Here is a 24,608-nt window from a genome sequence, read left to right as displayed (position 1 = left end):
TCTACCTTATTAACTATTTTGCCATGAACACTTACGAATCTGTTAATGAAATTGAATAGACATCAGGACAATAAACTTCATCAATTTTATTCCATTTATTGGACTTGCAGGTTTGTTTTAACTCTGTTACAAAGTTTCTCACAAAAATTTACAACTTCTATTCATTTCCTTTTTATTGTACCTCCATGTATGTAGAATATGTGGCTGCATAAGTTAATTTAAGCCAAAATTATATTATATTATAAAAGTTAACTTGAGCCTAATAAGTTACTTCAAATTAAAAATAACTAAAATAAGCTTGCATTCATTTGTAAATTAAACATTTACTTCAACTGTTACTCAGTTTTCAACCAATCTTGTGAATGTTTATAAAACATAATCACCACTGACCTGTTATTTTTATATATACCTCTACATTTGTGGCATCAGTCCAAAACAGTCACTGAATTTGATAAAGGAGAAAGTTCAGAAAACAAACATACAAACCACTCTACTTAGCCATGCCAGTGACTAGTATATTTTAGCATTATATAGACAGTTATTCTATCATTTTATCTAATTCATTATCTTTAATAATAGGCTAGAATTTTTTATAAAAAGGATGCTTCATTGTCTACCATCAATTCCTGTATATTTCTGTGGAGACATTTTCGAGTTGGTGAATGAACACATTTTGCTCTTCAAATTACATTGGAATAACTGTGTCAGCATTTGCACCGATGGCTGTCCTTCAATGCAAGGAAAAAAGAAGGGATTCGTCAGTCTGGTGTGTCAAAAAATCCAAACATTAGGACTGTTCACTGCATAATTCACAGAGAGGCGCTCGCCTCCAAATCTTTGTCAAACGATTTGCAGTCTGTCATGAATAAAGTTATTCAAGTGGTGAATTTCATCAAGTTTTGGCCACTTCAATTTCTCTTTTCTCTCTTCTCTGTGAGACGTTGGATTCAGACTACAAAAAGCTACTGTATCACACTGAAGTTTGATGGCTTTTGTAAGGAAAGGTGTTAAAGCATCTTGTCTAACTAAAAACTGAAGTAATTTCCTTCTTGGAGGTTGAGGAAGCAGGTTTTGAATTTTCTCTTCATGATGAGATCTAGTAGCTGAAGGTTCAATTTCTCTGACTTGTTTGAAAAATTAAATTCTCTGAACTTAAGTCTCCAAGGACCATCTGAAAACATTATTACTGCAACATCCAAACTGAAGGCCTTCGATGAAAAGGTGATGCTGTGGAAGAATAAGATCTCGAAAGGAGTCCTTGATTGTTTTCCTTCTGCTAACGAATATATCCATCAAAGAAGAAAATTGTCCCTCAAACTTTGAACACATTAAGCGACCTACAGTCTGCACTAAAACATTACTTCCCATCACTTGCTGTTGACGAATATAACTGGGTAACCTATCCATTCGGAATCAACGAGACAACAAATCTTACAATTGAGGAGGAAGAACAGCTCATTGATTTACGAAATGACCAATTTTATCAGTCATTGTTTCCTGAAAAGAGCCTGGATGAGTTTTGGATCTCAATTAAAAATTCATATCCTGCAATCACTTGAAGTTCTGCTTTCATTTGCATCTTCGTGGTTTTGCAAAATTGATTTTCAGCATTGGCTGAAATTAAAGCCAGAAAGAGAGAGAGGCTTCTTACAGTCAATGATGAAATGTGAGCTTGTTTGTCTACGTAAGAGCTTCGCTTCAATTTGATTTGCTCTCAGAAGCAGGCACAAGCATCACATTGAAAACATATGTAAAAATAAAGTTTTGATTTTTCTGCTATACCACAAAATCGTTAAAAAGCATTAGAAGGACACTCAAGGCCAAAGCAAGCGATAGTATTATCAATCTGCAGATGACATTAATATCTCATGCTTTGGCCGTGATGTTTGTTCTCAGGCTTTTTAAGTTAACTCTTCTGTATTACGTGTATCTAAACGTGATGCAAAGTGACATTAATATCGCTTGCTTTGGCTGTGATTTTCATTCTAAGGCTTTTAACCTTTGCCTATAACATGTACCTAAAAATTGTTAAGGCTTTCCAGGTGTGCCGTGAAAATTTTCAGATTTTTGTAGTGTGCCGCCAGTCAGAAAAGGTTGAGAACCACTGTTTTATAGAGTGCTGTTTGAACTGTTAGATACTGTATGAATAATTCCACAGTTCTTTGTTTAGAGTGTTGTTTGAACTGTTAGATACTGCATGAATAATTCCACAGTTCTTTGTTTAGAGTGCTGTTTGAACTGTTAGATACTGCATGAATAATTCCACAGTTCTTTGTTTAGAGTGCTGTTTGAACTGTTAGATACTGCATGAATAATTCCACAGTTCTTTGTTTAGAGTGTTGTTTGAACTGTTAGATACTGCATGAATAATTCCACAGTTCTTTGTTTAGAGTGCTGTTTGAACTGTTAGATACTGCATGAATAATTCCACAGTTCTTTGTTTAGAGTGCTGTTTGAACTGTTAGATACCGCATGAATAATTCCACAGTTCTTTGTTTAGAGTGTTGTTTGAACTGTTAGATACTGCATGAATAATTCCACAGTTCTTTGTTTAGAGTGCTGTTTGAACTGTTAGATACTGCATGAATAATTCCACAGTTCTTTGTTTAGAGTGCTGTTTGAACTGTTAGATACTGCATGAATAATTCCACAGTTCTTTGTTTAGAGTGCTGTTTGAACTGTTAGATACTGCATGAATAATTCCACAGTTCTTTGTTTAGAGTGTTGTTTGAACTGTTAGATACTGCATGAATAATTCCACAGTTCTTTGTTTAGAGTGCTGTTTGAACTGTTAGATACTGCATGAATAATTCCACAGTTCTTTGTTTAGAGTGCTGTTTGAACTGTTAGATACTGCATGAATAATTCCACAGTTCTTTGTTTAGAGTGCTGTTTGAACTGTTAGATACTGCATGAATAATTCCACAGTTCTTTGTTTAGAGTGCTGTTTGAACTGTTAGATACTGCATGAATAATTCCACAGTTCTTTGTTTAGAGTGCTGTTTGAACTGTTAGATACTGCATGAATAATTCCACAGTTCTTTGTTTAGAGTGCTGTTTGAACTGTTAGATACTGCATGAATAATTCCACAGTTCTTTGTTTAGAGTGCTGTTTGAACTGTTAGATACTGCATGAATAATTCCACAGTTCTTTGTGTATTTTGAACTGGTAAATAGTGCTTGAATAACTTCACTATTTCATGTCTTGTATTTAAATCCATAGTATTATATTCAGTAAGGTCTGTGACTTGTGTAATAGACTATGGTAATAAATGTGTATGTATATATAATATGAAATACATTATTATATTTTAAATTTACAGATCTTGAAAAGGCATGGTCATCTGTTGGAGTTCTGAAACAGCAGGTATGTTGTTTGGTGTATGGAAGTTTTTATGTGTGGATTTATGTACATTGTATTCACAAGTACTTTTATATTACAGATTGGTTCTGTAAACAGTCTTTTTAATTATTTTAATAAGTATGGTAATGTTTCTTTAGTGGTTTTATAATTTATTTTCACAGTAAGTTCATTTGTATTTTGTAGTTAATGTGAAAATGGAAGATCTACTTGCATATTATGACAATTATATTAATCTTTACATTTTTTTGATTTTGTGTATGAAATATATTTTCTAATGATATTGTAAGAGTTACATTATATACTCAAGTTCTGTTTACTTCATATTACCATAAAACTCAGTTGAGAGAGAGCTCTTTGTAGATATGAATATATTTTATATAGAAGTTTTAAAAATATTCTAATCTATAGCTTGCAAAAACTCAACAAAAGTTAGACAGAGCATCAAAAGGATATATGTACAGTGATCCTAGTCTATCTGTTTCTGTGTCTTCATCAACAAACTCAGGGAAACCCTTGAGGACTTTAAAGACATTAGAACCACTTAAGCCTTATGAAATGAAAACTGGATTCATGGTGATTATACTTTGTTGTTCTTGTATTCTTGTAGAAGGTTTTTTTCTTAAGTGAAGACATCCATTGTTGTGAAAAGTTTGTAGCAACCAGGTGGTTCTTTAGAGCATCTTAATAAAAGTGTGTTAAATAGTGCTGAATTATGTACATTAGATTTCAACATTGATTGGTCATCCAGTTTACTATTTTTGCACATTAGTCAATTTTACATTGCACTTTATTGTGGTATCAAAAAGATTACAAAATATTTGCAAACAATGTGTATCTAATATAAGGTTGTAAATAAACATTCAAATAATTATAAATTTTAACCATTTCATGTTTCTCCATTTTCCTACCTGCAACACTGGATACCAAACCTGTATTAAACTGACTTCAGTTATCATCACTGGTTTTGGAATAGTACTCAATACATCTTGCTTTGTCATTATTTATAGATTGTTGTTGCATTGTTTGTATTGTATAGATACTATATTACTGAAGTTATAGAAACTAAAAGGACAAGAATTAGAGTGGATTGTATAAACCAGAAGTGAATATCAATAGATTTTAATTCAACTTAATGAATTAAAACCATTTGAATTATAAAACACACTTTGATGGATGTTTTATTGATATGCATTAACAGTAAAATTAATTTAATGAAATTTCATAAAACGTGTTATATAAAGGGTTAAACTGTTTTTGGTGTTTCTTATTGATATAGTCCTGATGATTTAAGCTTTATTTTTATGTTATACTAATCAATATGACATAACTAATAATCCATATTGTAATAGTATACAAGTTTAATGTTTTAATTGTGTAAGGAAATATTTTTTAAAATTCCTGAATTTCCCCTCATGTGACACATGACACATTTTCCATTGGTGTGTCATTTTGTCTATTTTATCAACCACTCCTTGAAAAAGTACAAAATTAAACATAAATTACTCTATCTAAAATTGTCATTGTTCAGACAAACTGCAATTATTATAATCTTCAATTTGTTTGGCTACAGAGCTGTCTAGAAGAAATTCAGTCACATCCTCTCTTTCATAATTCATTAATAGTTCTCTCTCACATTTAATTGTTAAAGCCAATAGAAAGTCAAGGTTTTCATCTGTATGTTACGTTTTCAATGGTTAAATGTCAGTTTCACTCAAATGTTATTCACATGAGAAAGTGAACGACTAGTTTGGATGAATTTTTAACAACTCTCGTTGCATAGTTATAAAGCTACAAAAGTTTTTAGAGGTAAAATAATTTTTGTACTTTTTATATGTAGTTAGTCTATACTGTTTAGTGTCTTATTGAATTAAATAAAAACTAAGATTAATTTTCTCTGACAACCAAGAGCAAGAAAAAAGAAGATTGGTTATGTATTGTTTCTTGTTTGTTGTGTTTACATATAATTATAAAAGTAACTAAATTGTAAAAATAAGGATCTTTCTTTAGGTTAGTTTAGATTAGATGAAGTGAAATGAATAATATAATAAAAATGGTTCATGATGCGTGCACACAAGTAGCTTGTGGGTAATGTAGTTTGATAGTATAACATATCCTAGGGGTGTTTAAAATTTATAATTGCAGGAATAGTAGTTGGACATGGTTCAAAGGGTAATGAAATAATAAAATTGAATTATCTATAGATGTATACTGGTATGAGCTGAAGGCTACTTAGGATAAATTATTGTAGTTTCCTGTTAAAATTTGAACTCATTTTAGAAAGAAAAAAAGGGTAAATTAGATTTATTTTGATTTTTTTTGGGGTGGTTATGAGATCCAGCCAAATTGATCTCTTGTAGTGTTTTATTCATAGATTTATCTTTAGGGAATATAAGAATTATGTTTTATCATAATCTGGCAAATCTAATATGGAATGATGGAATTTTTTGTGAATTTAAAATGTTCGACCATTATCAACAAAAGTAGTTAGTAAGGTCCCACTATCTGAACTGTACATTTCTGTAAATTAAAGTTTCTTTACAAGACAGTTCATCATCTTTTCAAAAAGCAACAATAATATTAATTACATTTAAGTTTTTATTGCAACAAGTGACTAATGTGTAAGAAAATGGTAATGGAATTCAGTCTACAAAATATTATTGATAGAACACTTATTTTTATAGATGATCTAATTTAATACTTACTTAATCAGGGTGTGAAATTTAGGAAGCACCTAATCTCACTTAAATTTTAACATGACTCCTGGTGTTTACTTTCTGAATCTAATTTTCAGTAAACTTCTATTTTTAGAAAGCTTCTGATTATCAGAGTCTGAATGTACCTAACAATAATCAAAGCTTTCTGGAAGATTTGCCTGAGAAACTTCCAGCAACAACCTTAGCAAGGACTAGTAGTTCAAGTTCAAAAGATGGCTGTTTCGAAGAATTTAGTTATTTAAAATCAGCAGGGCTTGCAAAGTGGACATACAACTCTGGTATACCCACGTGGCTGCAACAGAAGAACTTGGGATCAGAACAGGTTGCTTTTTCTGAGTGGGAAAAACAGTTTCTGCTGAAAGAACTTTCAGATTTTGGTGATTCTACGAGTGAAACAAATTCTGAAGCTCTTCGTGAGACTAAAGTTTGTTTCGTTAATGACCAAAAGTCAGTTCTACAGTATCAAAGAACACCTGTATCAAGTGAACAACTTCGGTACATTTCGTTGCCAGAAGCAAAAAGTAGGATTTTTATTACGTTAGCTTTTAATATTTTTAGTATAAACTTTTGGTCCAAACTCAAGAAAAGTATCTTATTTCTTATTCAGCTTGTTTTATGAAAAGTAGTGTGAACTGTGAGAAAATAGTGTTATGATGGAGTTTGTAGGCTCTGTTTGTAAAGATAGTCAAGGTACTCCATAGTGATAATTCAAATATCAGGCAGAAAAATCAACAGTGATTGAGATTTTTACTTTAAAAGATGTTTGTCAGTCACTTTCATTTATGTACCAAACAAGTCCAAATACAAGGCAAGAAAACAAAACAACAAATCAGAAAGGGACAATTTGTCAAATTGTTCTTCTTGTTCTACTTGAGATATAACATTACAACTACTTTATCACTAACTAATTACACACTGTTGTGACATTACAACTACTTTATCACTAACTAATTATACACTGTTGTGACATTACAACTACTTTATCACTAACTAATTACACACTGTTTCTGAATGGTGTACTGTGTCATTGATAGTTGTAATAACTACTAGTAATTAAAAAAAATCATAATTCTGTTGTAAACAGTGTAATTACCATTTGAAGTTAGGTTTTTTTACAGAAACCAGGTGTTCTTTTAAGAAAGCTTAAGTACAGTATTAAATATGAATTACCAGCCAGTAATAGGTAATCATAAGATGACTAATGTGTAGAACACTTGATGCTTTGTACACTATACCTTTGTGTCTTTTGGGAGCCAACATCATATATTAATTATGGATTGAATGAGTAAAAACAGGTCAAAACACTTAATTTTAAACTTTTATTACACAAAATGTACTAACCTTTAGTCAAGGACAAAGATGTCACAAGAGAAGTAATGCCAAACATTTGGTAAAATGATGTATGGATGATAAAAAAAAAAACAACATATGGAAGACATAGCTAGGTATAGATAATACCTTCATGACTGTTAATATTAAAATTTAACATAACACTTTAATATGTGTACTCAACCTTATTGTTACTGCAGTTAGAGGTTAGATGTTCCTGACAGTTGATATGCAGTTTGTTTATCATAATATCATGGTCATATCAATATAGTATGACTAAGAGCCTAGGATGTGGGTACCAATAACCCAAGTTGGTGTAAAACATGAGGATAGTTAAACTGACCAAGTTAATTGTTTTGTACTCATGTATTGTACATGAAACATTAAATTATACAAGGTGTTCGGAAAGTCACTGTGCAGTTTTGTAATCATATTTTATTCAGTCTTTTTCAAGCCAGAAACTGGTAGCGGTGTTTAGAAACAAAATAAGAAGGATCCAAGCCTGTATTGATGCCAACGGGGGTCACTTTCAACATTGTTTATGATTGTCAGTCATATTTACCTCCTGTATTCTATTTTGAAACATGTCTGTCAATAAATATACAAGTGCACAATGACTTTCCGAACACCCTGTATTATTGAGATGATGAGTGCATAGCTGTGTTATCCCTGTATTGTTGTTTCCATTGATGTATGTATAGTTGTATTATCCCTGTATTGTTGTTTCCATTGATGTATGTATAGTTGTATTATCCCTGTATTGTTGTTTCCATTAATGTGTGTATAGCTGTATTATCCCTGTATTGTTGTTTCCATTGATGTTTGTATAGTTGTATTATCCCTGTATTGTTGTTTCCATTGATGTTTGTATAGTTGTATTATCCCTGTATTGTTGTTTCCATTGATGTATGTATAGTTGTATTATTCCTGTATTGTTGTTTCCATTAATGTGTGCATAGCTGTGTTATCCCTGTATTGTTGTTTCCATTGATGTATGTATAGTTGTATTATCCCTGTATTGTTGTTTCCATTGATGTTTGTATAGTTGTATTATCCCTGTATTGTTGTTTCCATTGATGTTTGTATAGTTGTATTATCCCTGTATTGTTGTTTCCATTGATGTTTGTATAGTTGTATTATCCCTGTATTGTTGTTTCCATTAATGTGTGTATAGCTGTATTATCCCTATATTGTTGTTTCCATTGATGTTTGTATAGTTGTATTATCCCTGTATTGTTGTTTCCATTGATGTTTGTATAGTTGTATTATCCCTGTATTGTTGTTTCCATTAATGTGTGTATAGCTGTATTATCCCTATATTGTTGTTTCCATTAATGTGTGTATAGCTGTGTTATCCCTGTATTGTTGTTTCCATTAATGTGTGCATAGCTGTGTTATCCGTGTATTGTTGTTTCCATTAATGTGTGCATAGCTGTGTTATCCGTGTATTGTTGTTTCCATTGATGTTTGTATAGCTGTGTTATCCCTGTATTGTTGTTTCCATTAATGTGTGTATAGCTGTATTATCCCTATATTGTTGTTTCCATTAATGTGTGTATAGCTGTATTATCCCTGTATTGTTGTTTCCATTAATGTGTGCATAGCTGTGTTATCCCTGTATTGTTGTTTCCATTAATGTGTGCATAGCTGTGTTATCCGTGTATTGTTGTTTCCATTAATGTGTGCATAGCTGTGTTATCCCTGTATTGTTGTTTCCATTAATGTGTGCACAGCTGTGTTATCCCTGTATTGTTGTTTTCATTAATGTGTGCATAGCTGTGTTATCCCTGTATTGTTGTTTCCATTAATGTGCACAGCTGTGTTATCCCTGTATTGTTGTTTCCATTAATGTGTGCATAGCTGTGTTATCCCTGTATTGTTGTTTCCATTAATGTGGGCATAGCTGTGTTATCCCTGTATTGTTGTTTCCGTTGATGTGTGCATAGCTGTGCTATCCCTGTATTGTTGTTTCCGTTGATGTGTGCATAGCTGTGCTATCCCTGTATTGTTGTTTCCGTTGATGTGTGCATAGCTGTGCTATCCCTGTATTGTTGTTTCTGTTGATGTGTGCATAGCTGTGCTATCCCTGTATTGTTGTTTCCGTTGATGTGTGCATAGCTGTATTATCCCTGTATTGTTGTTTTCATTAATGTGTGTATAGCTGTGTTATCCCTATATTGTTGTTTCCATTCTTTTTATTGCTGCCATCCCTACATCATTTTAAGTTTACAAAATGTTTATTATTATTTGTTATAAATTAAAATATTAGCTGCTTTTAGCACTGCTGTAATAAATCTCCCATCCATCGAAAGTTTACGAAAATATCTTATGTAGATTTAATGATCAAAATTTTCTTTGTATAGGTGGTAAAATATTAAATTCACGTAAAAGCAATATAAGGCTAAAAGAAAATTGATGTCCAGTTAAACTTATAGTTCATTAGCAAATACTCTGCAAAGCAAAGAGGTATCATGATATCAGTAAAGTTTGACCAAGTAATATGAACTTCCCTTTTAAGATATACTACATAGTATAACAGTTGGTAGTAGTTAACTGTTAGTTTCATTATTGATGGCTCTATAGTTTTTAAACAATTGTTTTAATGATTTGTGTGACATGAGTTCAGACAAACAAATTAATTTAGAAAATTGTAAATCTGCAAGCTCTGGTATAAATCTTTGGTACAGTATCAGAGTTGATTTTTCTGTTCTGTAGGTGGTGTAAATCTGCAAGCTCTGGTATAAATCTTTGGTACAGTATCAAAGTTGATTTTTCTGTTCTGTAGGTGGTGTAAATCTGCAAGCTCTGGTATAAATCTTTGGTACAGTATCAAAGTTGATTTTTCTGTTCTGTAGGTGGTGTAAATCTGCAAGCTATGGTATAAATCTTTGGTACAGTATCAAAGTTGATTGTTTTGTTCTGTAGGTGGTGTAAATCTGCAAGCTCTGGTATAAATCTTTGGTACAGTATCAAAGTTGATTTTTCTGTTCTGTAGGTGGTGTAAATCTGCAAGCTCTGGTATAAATCTTTGGTACAGTATCAAAGTTGATTTTCTGTTCTGTAGGTGGTGTAAATCTGCAAGCTATGGTATAAATCTTTGGTACAGTATCAAAGTTGATTTTTCTGTTCTGTAGGTGGTGTAAATCTGCAAGCTATGGTATAAATCTTTGGTACAGTATCAAAGTTGATTTTTTTGTTCTGTAGGTGGTGTAAATCTGCAAGCTATGGTATAAATCTTTGGTACAGTATCAAAGTTGATTTTGTTCTGTAGGTGGTGTAAATCTGCAAGCTATGGTATAAATCTTTGGTACAGTATCAAAGTTGATTTTTTTGTTCTGTAGGTGGTGTAAATCTGCAAGCTTTGGTATAAATCTTTGGTACAGTATCAAAGTTGATTGTTTTGTTCTGTAGGTGGTGTAAATCTGCAAGCTTTGGTATAAATCTTTGGTACAGTATAAAAGTTGATTTTTTTGTTTTGTAGGTGGTGTAAATCTGCAAGCTATGGTATAAATCTTTGGTACAGTATCAAAGTTGATTTTTCTGTTCTGTAGGTGGTGTAAATTGCAAGCTATGGTATAAATCTTTCTTTGGTACAGTATCAAAGTTGATTTTTCTGTTCTGTAGGTGGTGTAAATTGCAAGCTATGGTATAAATCTTTCTTTGGTACAGTATCAAAGTTGATTTTTCTGTTCTGTAGGTGGTGTAAATCTGCAAGCTATGGTATAAATCTTTGGTACAGTATCAAAGTTGATTTTTTTGTTCTGTAAGTGGTGTAAATCTGCAAGCTATGGTATAAATCTTTGGTACAGTATCAGAGTTGATTTTTCTGTTCTGTAGGTGGTGTAAATCTGCAAACTATGGTATAAATCTTTGGTACAGTATCAAAGTTGATTTTTCTGTTCTGTAGGTGGCCTTGAAAAAATTAAAGATCTTATAGAAAGACAAAAAAAAGATTTCACAAACAGAGCATCTGTAAATGTTGAGGAGATACAACCACCAGTTGAAGTCTTCATGACTCCAAGACCCAACAAAAGCCCAGATCTAGATTTTAAGAAAGAAATTTTCAAATCTCCGGAGCCGAATGCTACAGATTTGCTTTCTGAACCACATACAGAATGTACTTCTCCAAAGAAGGTTGATGTTGAGATACAGACAATTACTCATAATGTCTCACGAAGAGTGGCTGCAGCACCTTCCATTCCAATTTACCGGGGATTTAGTGCTTATGGAAAAATCAACACCAAAAAAATCCTTCAAGAGAGGAAGCAAGTTAAAGAAAAACCTGAAGGAAGTATGTTATATTAAGTGTTGTATGTTGTATTAAGTGTTATAGTTGTATTAAGTATGTTATATTAAGTGTTATATTAAGTATGTTATATTAAGTGTTATAGTTGTATTAAGTGTGTTATATTAAGTATGTTATATTAAGTGTTATAGTTGTATTAAGTATGTTATATTAAGAGTTTTAGTTGTATTAAGTGTTATAGTTATATTAAGTATGTTGTATTAAGTGTGTTATGGTTATATTAAATGTTATATTGTATTAAATATGTTATAGTTATCATAATCAGTTGGTTTGTACCTTTTTGTAATGCACTTTTGATTTGATAAATTATGTATTGTATAGGGAGGTATGTGTAGGTAAATATCAATATTGTACATTAAATCAAATGTAGTTGACAAAATGTATTCCTAATGTAAACCTATATATACTCAAACTCAGATTTGGCAAATGTATTTAAAACATAACTGTTTGTTGAAGGTATGACAAGAACTCGATAAATAGTTACTGAGCTGGAGATAAAGTAAATAATTTAAAACTTGCTTTCAATGATCAGCTTCTGATGATAGTAGCTGTGAAAGTTAACCTGTCATACTAATATCAGCAAGTCTAGTAGATCCACTACTGTTTATTTTTGTTGATGATAGTAGCTGTGAAAGTTAACCTGTCATACTAACATCAGCAAGTCCAGTAGATCCACTACTGTTTATTTTTGTTGATGATAGTATATGTGAAAGTTAACCTGTCATACTAACATCAACAAGTCTAGTAGATCCACTACTGTTTATTTTTGTTGATGATAGTATATGTGAAAGTTAACCTGTCATACTAACATCAACAAGTCTAGTAGATTCACTACTGTTTATTTTTGTTGATGATAGTATATGTGAAAGTTAACCTGTCATACTAACATCAACAAGTCTAGTAGATTCACTACTGTTTATTTTTGTTGATGATATTATTGACTTGTCTGTAATGTTACTATATGTTTGTCCTTACTGATCCTCGTGTTTAATTATAGACTTGTCTGTTTTGTTACTATATGTTTGTAATTAATTATAGACTTGTCTATTATGTTACTACATGCTTGTAATTAATTATAGACTTGTCTGTTAGGTTGCAATGTGTTTGTCCTTAGAGATCCTTGTGTTGAATTATCTACTTGTGTATTATGTTACTGTATGTTTGTAATTAATTATAGACTTGTCTATTATGTTACTACATGCATTTAATTAATTATAGACTTGTCTATTATGTTACTACATGCTTTTAATTAATTATAGACTTGTCTGTTAGGTTGCAATGTGTTTGTCCTTAGAGATCCTTGTGTTGAATTATCTACTTGTGTATTATGTTACTGTATGTTTGTAATTAATTATAGACTTGTCTATTATGTTACTACATGCTTGTAATTAATTATAGACTTGTCTGTTAGGTTGCAATGTGTTTGTCCTTAGAGATCCTTGTGTTGAATTATCTACTTGTGTATTATGTTACTGTATGTTTGTAATTAATTATAGACTTGTCTATTATGTTACTACATGCATTTAATTAATTATAGACTTGTCTATTATGTTACTACATGCTTTTAATTAATTATAGACTTGTCTGTTAGGTTGCAATGTGTTTGTCCTTAGAGATCCTTGTGTTGAATTATCTACTTGTGTATTATGTTACTGTATGTTTGTAATTAATTATAGACTTGTCTATTATGTTACTACATGCTTGTAATTAATTATAGACTTGTCTGTTAGGTTGCAATGTGTTTGTCCTTAGAGATCCTTGTGTTGAATTATCTACTTGTGTATTATGTTACTGTATGTTTGTATTTAAGTATATACTTGTCTGTTATGTTACTATGTTTGTATTTGATTACGTACTTGTGTATTATGCTACTATATGTTTGTATTTAATTATATACTTGTCTCTTATTTTACTGTGTTTGTAGTTAATTATATACTTGTCTTATGTTGCTGTATGTTTGTATTTAATTATAGATAATCTATTTTACCATATTTTTGTCCTTACAGATCCTTGTATTTAATTATAGGCTTGTCTACTTTATTAGTATATGTTTGTCCTTACAGATGCTTGTGTTTAGTTATATACTTGTGTGTCATGATACTATATGTTTGTTTAGTTATATACGTTTCTATTATGTTACCCTATGTTTGTATTTAATTATATATCTGTTTATTATGTTACCCTGTGTTTGTATTTGATTATATACTTCTGTATTATGTTACTATATGTTTGTATTTAATTATATACTTGTCTGTTATATCACTATATGTCTCTAATTATAGACTTGTCCATTATGTAACTATATTTTTGTCCTTAGAGATCCTTGTGTTTAATTATATACTTATGTATTATGTTACTATATTTTTGTATTTAATTGTATATTTGTCTGTTATGTTACTATAAATTTTTATTTATGTACTTGTGTATTGTGTTACTATATTTGTTTAATTATAGACTTCTCTATTATGTTACTATATGTTTGTCCTTACTGATGATTTTGTTTAATTATATACTTCTCTCTTATGTTACTATCTTTTTGTTCTTACTGATCCCTGTATTTAATTATATGCTTGTCTGTTATGTTACTAGGTGTTTGTATTTAATTATATAGCTGTTTCTTATGTTACTACATGTTTGTATTTAATTATATACTTGTCTATTATGTTACTCTTTGTGTTTAATAATGTACTTGTCTGCCATGTTACTATATGTTTCTATTTAAATATATACTTTTTAGTATATTACTGTATGTTTGCATTTAATCATATACTTGTCTGTCATGTTACGAAATGTTAGTATTTAATTATAGACTTGTCTCTTAGGCTACTGTATGTTTGTATTTAATTATATACTGTCTTTTGTGTTGCTGTATGTTTGTATTGAATTATATACTTGTCTGTCATGTTACTATGTGTTCGTATTTAATTATATACTTGTCTATTATACATATGTTTGTGTTTATTTATATACTCGTCTGTTGTGGTACTATATTTTTGTGTTTATTTATATACTTGTTTACTCCTCGATGTGGATTCCTGTACGTGGTGAGGGACCCCCAGGGAAGGTTCTTTTCTTTTAGTTTACCTCCTCTGGGATCTAAACATCCACCCACGTGTTTGCCGTGCATGGCAATCCATGAAGGGGGGGAGAGGATCCTGATGGTTGAGGGGTCAAACCCTAACACACTACTTTGGCCTTGAATTCCTGAAGATGGGTGGCCTTGGGGTGGCCCTCCTTGTGTCAATTGGCTGGTCCACTCGGGCTAGGGTCAACCAAGTACTAGTGTTGGATGTTCTCAACATGTGTTGTGGACATTATATCTGATGGTGGTGTTTGAGTATAGTGCTCACGAAACCCTGGCATTGCTGCAGTGTTCTTGTTTGACATTGTAGTGCATCCCCTTGTAGGGCTCCATGATGGGTTGGGTCAGTGGGCAATGAAATTTCCCTTTCTTTATTATGGATACTTTAATTAAAAATCGTAATAAAATAATGAAAAAACAGTCTATAGGTAAATGATCATGTCTTGAAGATTCTGAGCAGCAATCCTTACCATTTGTACCACCTATTGTACCTCACTTTCTTATATTACACTCACTTTCAGACAAATCTTCAGGGCAAATGTCTCCCTTTTTCATTCAGAAGGGACTAGAGGGACTTGCTGGATCTCCAAAGTCAGTAAAAAGGCTTCGATCTGGTGATATATTGGTGGAAACATCCACATCTCAACACAGTGAACTCCTGTTGCTTTCAAAGGTAATTTGGGATATACTTATAGAGATTACATCTCTCATGCTCCTTTGAATTCATCATGATGAGTTATTATTGAGAGGGATTTGAAGAACATCCCAGAGTCGGAGATTCTTGCTGGTTTCTCCACCCAAGTAGTTTCTGCAGTGAGACGTATCTCTACTCACAAAGATGGAATTATGGTGCTGACCAATGTCCTCATTCTGACATTTACGTTACCCAGTCCGCCTGCCACTATCAAGACAGGGTATCTTAATTGCAGAGTATGGCCATACATTCCAAACCCTCTCTGATGTTTCCAGTGTCAATGGTTCGGTCACTCAAAGATGTCATGTCTTGGTTCCTTGACGTGTGCTCGTTACAGTGGCAAGGACCATGATGGCTATCAGTGTGAAACGGACCCTCATTGCATCAATTGCAATGGCTCTCACCCATCCTACTTTTGTTCTTGCCCTAAATGGTTGGAAGAAAAAGAGGTGCAGCGTTTGTAAACGATTTATAACATTACCTATTTTGAGGCTTGAAAATTGCTGTCTACTACCTCATCTCAGATGCATGCTGCTGAACTTTGTTCCACAGCTACTGTGGGAGTGCAGAGAGTACTTTTTGTGCCTCTTAAAGAATTGTTCTCCAAACAATTGAAAAGTTTTTTTCACCTCTATGGTTAAAAAAGTTGATGAATCAACTTTAACACCTATCTTTGTCCCTTATATACATTCCACTAAACCCCAAGATCAACATCCTTTTGTTCCGGGTACAGGCATTTCCTCGGATCCATCTTTCTCTCTCACCCCAAGATGTAAAACAATCATTTGTTCATGTCCTCAGTCTATGGAATCCCCTTCCAACAGCAAAGACCTGCCTAATTGACCCAGGGCAGGATTCATGGAGGTTGACAGACCTCTCTTGAATAAGGAAAAAAAGTCGTGGTTGTAAAGAGAAGGGTTCTCCGCCTAATTCGCCTACACATAAATAAAAATGGCCACCCTGATACAATGGAACTGTCGAAGTTTACATTCCATTCTGTTTGTCTCTTTACAGGAAACATTTCTGAAACCTATCAATATAGTCACCTTTTGGCTGTTTTCTTTACAGAGAAATGACAGGCTGTGTGATGGACGAGTGCATGGAGGGGTGGAACTGTTTGTTGATCAGTATGTACCCACCCTGTCTTTGCCATTTGACACATCCTTGGAAGCTGTAGCCATCTGTGTTTTTTTGGTTCATACCATCACTATTTGTTCTCTCTATCTGTCACCTGGAGAGACATATGATCCATCAGACCTTGATGCTCTCATTGAACAGTTACCATCTCCCTTTTTCATCATGGGGGACTTTAATGGACATCATCCCCTCTGCTATGCTCTCTGATCACATCTTTACTCTTTTCAATACTGGTTCTTCTACTTATTTTCATGCACCTAGTCAGTCCTTTACTGCTATTGATCTCTTAGTTTGCTCCACTTCACTATTCTCCCATTTTTCATGGAAAGTTGACAATAATCCACGAGGCATTGATCATTTTCCTATCATTTTGAGAGAGACTGGCTGTGGTTGTAGGGTGGCACCCTACCCGTGTGCTCTGGTGGAAAGTGGATCACGCAAACTAGTCCTCTTTCACTGGTCTCACAGAATCCGATCTTGCCATCGTCTGTAAGCCATCAATAGATGACTGTGTGGCAGAAGTAACTGACTGTATTATACAAGCAGTTGCTCGATGTATTCCTTAAACCTCAACACATTTTCCGAAGATATTCCACACTCTCGAATCGCAATACTTTCCAACTGGCCTGTGCACATGCTCGGTGGGTAAGACGTCAAAGCCAGAAGGAATCTTGGATTAAGTTCACAAGTGATATATCTTTTACCACCAGTTTCAAAGTTATATGGGACAAGATTCGAAAGGTCAGTGGCTAATATAATTCTGTCCCCCTCTCGATCTTGCACTCTGATAGTCAGGAAGTAATTGACACCCAGAGCATTGCCGATACTCTAGGTGACAGCTTTTGTTGGGTATATAGCACTTCTGCTTTATCTTTCGCCTTCTTAGCCATCAAGACTCGGGCAGAGCAATCATCTTTATAATTGTCCCTTTACACTGGTGGAACTCAAACTGGCAGTACATTGGTTGGACCTGAGGATGTCCAATATGATATGCTGTGCTATCTATCTCCTGCTTCTCTTGCTATTCTTCTGATTGTTTTTAACTGGATCTGACAGGAGAGTGTTTTCCTGATGCCTGGGGCCATGCTATTGTCCTACCTTTTTCTATGCCTGGGAAGTATCCCAAGATTTCTTTAAACTACTGTCCAATTGCTTTGATGAGCTGTCTCTGTAAGACCTTAGAGAGGATGGTTAATGTCACTCTTGTTTGGTTCCTCAAATCAAACAACCTCCCCTCATCCACCCAGTGTGGGTTACGACGACAGCACTCTACCATGGACCATCTGATTTCATTTGAAATGTCAATGAGAGAAGCCTTTCTCAAATGAGAACATCTTGTACCAATATTCTTTGACATTGAGAAGGCTTATGACACAACATAGAGGTGTGGCACTTTTCGAGACCTCCATATATATGGGTTACGTGGCCATTAACCCATTTTTATTAAAATGTTTTTGATTGAAAAAGAGATTCCAAGTTTGTGTGTGTTTGACACTTTCCCATTCTTTTCTACAGCGAGTCCCTCAGGGCTGTGTTCTGAGTGTCACACTTTTCAGTATAAAAATTAATGCTATCACTGAACAACTCCCTCTCACTGTTGCAAACAGGCTCTATGTTAACGACTTTCACATCTCATCTCAGTCGTTGAACGTGAGGTATATTGAGCGGCAGCTACAGAATGTCCTCAATCATTTACTGAAGTGGACCACAGCAAATGGCATTACCTTCTCTTTTTAAAACCATTTGCATGCACTTTTGCCGCCAATGGGTTATTCACCCTGATCGTGAATTTCGTATCAGTGAGGTTGTGCTTCCTGTGTCTCTGAGACTAAGTTCTTGAAGTTTATCTTTGACCACACATCAGTAGGTATGGTTCAAATGTACAAGAGCATTGAACATCCTCTGTGTCCTCTCTACCACCATTTAGGGGGTGGATCAACATTCTCTGCTAAAGATATATTGTGCTTTTATTTGATTGAAACTCGACTATGGATCACTGGTCTATGGCTCTGCTAGACCATCAGCCTTAAAGATGCTAGATCCTATTCATCATCAAGGACTTTGGCTGTGCACTGGTGCTTTCTGCACTTCCCCAGTTTAGAGCTTTATAAATAGAGCCTCATGAACCTTCTTTGCACCTCCGCTGTTTGCAACTGTCTTTACTATATGCTTCAAAACTTCGTTCTTCACCAAAGCATCCCACCTAGGGTTGTGTTTTCCTTCCTTGATGGGCTATGCTTTTTCAAACCAGATGGTCTGCCATTGCTCATTTTGGCCTTCGTATCCAAGCACAGTTAGGTGAATTGGGTCTGTCCTTGGATAACAATGCTGTATCCACTGGTCAACAACCCATTACACCATGGCTTCTTATAGCCCCCAGTTATGACCTATCTTTAAGTCATTTGACCAAAGTAGACACTCCTGATTGGAAATACTGTCTGCTATTTGCTGAACATCTTTCAAACCATCCTTCCATTCCTATTTATACAAATGGCTTGAAATCATGTGACTGTGTGGGCTCTGCCATGGTTTGTTCTGGTTCAGTGGTTGCGTGCAGAATCCTCTCTACAGCTTCTGTGTTCACTGCTGAACTGTGTACAATTTCTCGTACCCTGGATCACATAGAAGCTAAGCAGTTCTTGAACTTCACGATTTATACTGACTCACTTAGTTCTCTACTGGCCCTGTTCTCACTGATATTCAAAACCGATTGGCCCATTTCTCTTTAACATCTACTTCTGTCCAGTTTTTCTGGATACTGAGCCACGTTGGTGTTCGCAGATGAGCTTGTCAGCACTACAGCTAAGAGTCTATTTGCTCTGGCACTATCACAGCTGTGCCTTTCCCATACATCGACAATTGTCCTGTATTTAAGGCTCAGCTCCATGCCAGATGGCAGTCAACTTGGAGTAAGCAACGCAAAAACAAGCTCTTCCAAATAAAACCCTATATTGGACTTTGGCTGTCTAGCTTCCACAAGGATCGGAAAGAAGAAGTTGTTCTGACTAGACTATGCATTGGTCACAGTTTTTAACTCATGTTTTCTTTTATCTAGAATTGATGTAACACTCCTATGATAACAAGCCATATTTTACTTTCTTGTCATTGTTACGATTCACAACAATAGCACCATTTTAAGCATGTTCTGTCCCAAGGTTTGTCCATAACATTAGACAGTGTTATTGGTGATAATGATAGTGTCCACCATGGTATTGTTTTAAAGACCAGTAATCTTTTTAATGCCATTTAAGTTTTTTTAATGTGTACATTACACCTTTTTAATGTGGTTCCTTTTTAAAAATCACAGTTCATCTAGTTTGATTTGAAATTAGAAACTGGCCATAACATTGACTCGAAACAAGGACTGGAAAGGCCAACTTCGGGTGACTGACAGTTGTTTTTGTACTTACATGTTAGACTTCCTGGCGAGTTATGATTATTACAGTCACACTACAGAAAGTTTTTTACAGTTTGAATTACTGTAGATTTTCTCTTGACCAGATGTAAACTTTGGTTTTATGCTATTTATTTATTTTTTTCACTTTGTTTTGTTTTGCCTTAATTTCCTTTTATGAATTTTACCAAATTTACTTTTACCTTTTTACCTGACGTTTGGCACAGATAACCTATCTGCGTTGTGCCATAAAACACTAAATCACCCACCCACCCATATACTTGTTTATTATGTTGCTGTATGTTTGTAATTTATTAGACTTGCCTCTTATGTTACTATATGTTTGTCCTTACAGATCTTTGTGTTTAATTACAATATGTTTGTATTTAATTGTATAATTGTCTATTATGTTACTGTATGTTTGTAATTAATTATAGACTTGTCTGTTATGTTTCTATATGTTTGTATTTAATTATATACTTGTCTGTTATGTTTCTATATGTTTGTATTTAATTATATACTTGTCTGTTATGTTTCTATATGTTTGTATTTAATTATATACTTGTCTGTTAGGTTGCAATGTGTTTGTATTCAATTATATACTTGTCTATTGTATTACTATGTGTGTATTTAATTATGTACTTGTGTATCATGCCACTATATTTTTGTATTCACAGATCCTTGTGTTTAAGTATAGATTTTTCTATTATGTTACTATATGTTTGTATTTAATTGTATACTTGTGTATTGAGTTACTATATATTTGTATTTAACTATACACTTCTCTCTTATGTTACTGTATGTTTGTCCTTGCTGATCCTTTTGTTTAATTATTGGTGTGCCAATTATGTTACTATATGTTTGTATTTAAATATATAATTGTCTATTATATTACTATATTTTAAAGAACTTTTGTAAGCTTTTACACTATTTTTTTGTGAAATTAAATTATTAAATATAGCTGACTAACTGTATATCCCATTTGTTTCACATCCTACTCATTTATTTTCATTAGAAATGCTTAATTTGATTTAAAATCCATAGCAGACTAAAGAAAACATGAGAATAAACAAGTGCAATCTGTGAAAATGCAAGTCATTTTTTAACGTAATTATGAACAATGATGAGTGTAGCTGAAGCTTTCAAGTTGCTATTTCATGGTACTTTAACCATTATATGAGTGTTTATCTTAATTAGGAAATAACATGTAATTAACATATAATGCTAATAGTATATTTTTACTTTTATCTCATCAGCTTCCAAAGAAAATTCTAACACCATAAATATTTCACCTGGAAAAAGGATTAGGAAAAGGAAGAAAAGTTCCAAGGTGGCAAACTCCAATTGTAAGTAAGAGTTCATCTGTTCTTTAAACTCCAATTGTAAGTAACAGTTCATGTGTTCTTTAAACTCTTAACTGTAAGTAACAGTTCATGTGTTCTTTAAACTCTTAACTGTAAGTAACAGTTCATGTGTTCTTTAAACTCTTAACTGTAAGTAACAGTTCATGTGTTCTTTAAACTCTTAACTGTAAGTAACAGTTCATGTGTTCTTTAAACTCCAATTGTAAGTAACAGTTCATCTGTTCTTTAAATTCCAATTGTAAGTAACAGTTCATCTGTTCTTTAAACTCCAATTGTAAGTAACAGTTCATCTGTTCTTTAAACTCCAATTGTAAGTAACAGTTCATCTGTTCTTTAAACTCCAATTGTAAGTAACAGTTCATCTGTTCTTTAAACTCCAATTGTAAGTAACAGTTCATCTGTTCTTTAAACTCCAATTGTAAGTAACAGTTCATCTGTTCTTTGAACTCTTAACTGTAAGTAACAGTTCATCTGTTCTTTGAACTCTTAACTGTAAGTAACAGTTCATCTGTTCTTTGAACTCTTAACTGTAAGTAACAGTTCATCTGTTCTTTGAACTCTCACTGTAAGTAACAGTTCATCTGTTCTTTGAACTCTCACTGTAAGTAACAGTTCATCTGTACTTTAAACTCTCACTGTAAGTAACGGTTCATCTGTACTTTAAACTCTCACTGTAAGTAACGGTTCATTTGTACTTTAAACTCTCACTGTAAGTAACGGTTCATCTGTACTTTAAACTCTCACTGTAAGTAACGGTTCATCTGTACTTTAAACTCTCACTGTAAGTAACAGTTCATCTGTACTTTAAACTCTCACTGTAAGTAACGGTTCATCTGTACTTTAAACTCTCACTGTAAGTAACGGTTCATCTGTACTTTAAACTCTCACTGTAAGTAACGGTTCATCTGTACTTTAAACTCTCACTGTAAGTAACGGTTCATCTGTACTTTAAACTCTCACTGTAAGTAACGGTTCATCTGTACTTTAAACTCTCACTGTAAGTAACGGTTCATCTGTACTTTAAACTCTCACTGTAAGTAACGGTTCATCTGTACTTTAAACTCTCACTGTAAGTAACAGTTCATCTGTACTTTAAACTCTCACTGTAAGTAACGGTTCATCTGTACTTTAAACTCTCACTGTAAGTAACGGTTCATCTGTACTTTAAACTCTCACTGTAAGTAACGGTTCATCTGTACTTTAAACTCTCACTGTAAGTAACGGTTCATCTGTACTTTAAACTCTCACTGTAAGTAACGGTTCATCTGTACTTTAAACTCTCACTGTAAGTAACGGTTCATCTGTACTTTAAACTCTCACTGTAAGTAACGGTTCATCTGTACTTTAAACTCTCACTGTAAGTAACGGTTCATCTGTACTTTAAACTCTCACTGTAAGTAACGGTTCATCTGTACTTTAAACTCTCACTGTAAGTAACGGTTCATCTGTACTTTAAACTCTCACTGTAAGTAACGGTTCATCTGTACTTTAAACTCTCACTGTAAGTAACGGTTCATCTGTACTTTAAACTCTCACTGTAAGTAACGGTTCATCTGTACTTTAAACTCTCACTGTAAGTAACGGTTCATCTGTACTTTAAACTCTCACTGTAAGTAACGGTTCATCTGTACTTTAAACTCTCACTGTAAGTAACGGTTCATCTGTACTTTAAACTCTCACTGTAAGTAACGGTTCATCTGTACTTTAAACTCTCACTGTAAGTAACGGTTCATCTGTACTTTAAACTCTCACTGTAAGTAACGGTTCATCTGTACTTTAAACTCTCACTGTAAGTAACGGTTCATCTGTACTTTAAACTCTCACTGTAAGTAACGGTTCATCTGTACTTTAAACTCTCACTGTAAGTAACGGTTCATCTGTACTTTAAACTCTCACTGTAAGTAACGGTTCATCTGTACTTTAAACTCTCACTGTAAGTAACGGTTCATCTGTACTTTAAACTCTCACTGTAAGTAACGGTTCATCTGTACTTTCAACTCTCACTGTAAGTAACGGTTCATCTGTACTTTAAACTCTCACTGTAAGTAACGGTTCATCTGTACTTTCAACTCTCACTGTAAGTAACGGTTCATCTGTACTTTCAACTCTCACTGTAAGTAACGGTTCATCTGTACTTTCAACTCTCACTGTAAGTAACGGTTCATCTGTACTTTCAACTCTCACTGTAAGTAACGGTTCATCTGTACTTTCAACTCTCACTGTAAGTAACGGTTCATCTGTACTTTCAACTCTCACTGTAAGTAACGGTTCATCTGTACTTTCAACTCTCACTGTAAGTAACGGTTCATCTGTACTTTCAACTCTCACTGTAAGTAACGGTTCATCTGTACTTTCAACTCTCACTGTAAGTAACGGTTCATCTGTACTTTAAACTCTCACTGTAAGTAACGGTTCATCTGTACTTTAAACTCTCACTGTAAGTAACGGTTCATCTGTACTTTCAACTCTCACTGTAAGTAACGGTTCATCTGTACTTTCAACTCTCACTGTAAGTAACGGTTCATCTGTACTTTAAACTCTCACTGTAAGTAACGGTTCATCTGTACTTTCAACTCTCACTGTAAGTAACGGTTCATCTGTACTTTCAACTCTCACTGTAAGTAACGGTTCATCTGTACTTTCAACTCTCACTGTAAGTAACGGTTCATCTGTACTTTAAACTCTCACTGTAAGTAACGGTTCATCTGTACTTTAAACTCTCACTGTAAGTAACGGTTCATCTGTACTTTAAACTCTCACTGTAAGTAACGGTTCATCTGTACTTTAAACTCTCACTGTAAGTAACAGTTCATCTGTACTTTAAACTAATTGTAAGTAATGGTTCATCTGTACTTTAAACTCCAACTTTAAGTGACAGTTCATCTGTTCTTTAAACTAATTGTAAGTAATGGTTCATCTGTACTTTAAACTCCAACTTTAAGTGACAGTTCATCTGTTCTTTAAACTAATTGTAAGTAATGGTTCATCTGTTCTTTAAACTGTAACTGTAAGTAAGCTGTTAAGTCACAGCTTATCTGTTATGTAAACTTTTAACTGTAAGTAATGGTGCATCTGTTCTGTAAGCTGTTACTGTAAGTAAGGGCTCATCTGTTCTGTAAGCTGTAACTGTAAGTAACTGATCACTTGTCCTTACACTCCAACTGTAGGTAAAGGATCACTTGTTCTTTAAAGTCTAACTGTAAGTAATGGTTCATCTGTTCTTT

At 33.5% G+C, this 24,608-nt stretch overlaps 1 protein-coding gene across 6 annotated transcripts in view; it reads left to right on the top strand.

Moving 5' to 3' along the window:
* The window catches only part of LOC143245408 (uncharacterized), an 89,659-nt gene that overhangs the window by 6,881 nt on the left and 58,170 nt on the right, over positions 1-24,608 (top strand). For all 6 annotated transcript variants that reach the window (XM_076491721.1, XM_076491715.1, XM_076491718.1 and 3 more), the window contains 5 exons: positions 3,324-3,367; positions 3,773-3,937; positions 6,173-6,599; positions 11,315-11,698; positions 21,277-21,366. In XM_076491721.1, coding sequence (XP_076347836.1) covers positions 3,324-3,367; positions 3,773-3,937; positions 6,173-6,599; positions 11,315-11,698; positions 21,277-21,366 — 1,110 coding nt within the window. The remainder of the gene's footprint in view (positions 1-3,323; positions 3,368-3,772; positions 3,938-6,172; positions 6,600-11,314; positions 11,699-21,276; positions 21,367-24,608) is intronic.

The sequence above is a fragment of the Tachypleus tridentatus genome, chromosome 2 (genome assembly GCF_004210375.1).
Source record: "Tachypleus tridentatus isolate NWPU-2018 chromosome 2, ASM421037v1, whole genome shotgun sequence".
NCBI classification, from domain to species: Eukaryota; Metazoa; Arthropoda; class Merostomata; order Xiphosura; family Limulidae; genus Tachypleus; species Tachypleus tridentatus.
The sequence above is the reverse complement of the archived record's forward strand: the minus strand, read 5'-3'. Positions and strand labels throughout refer to the sequence as shown.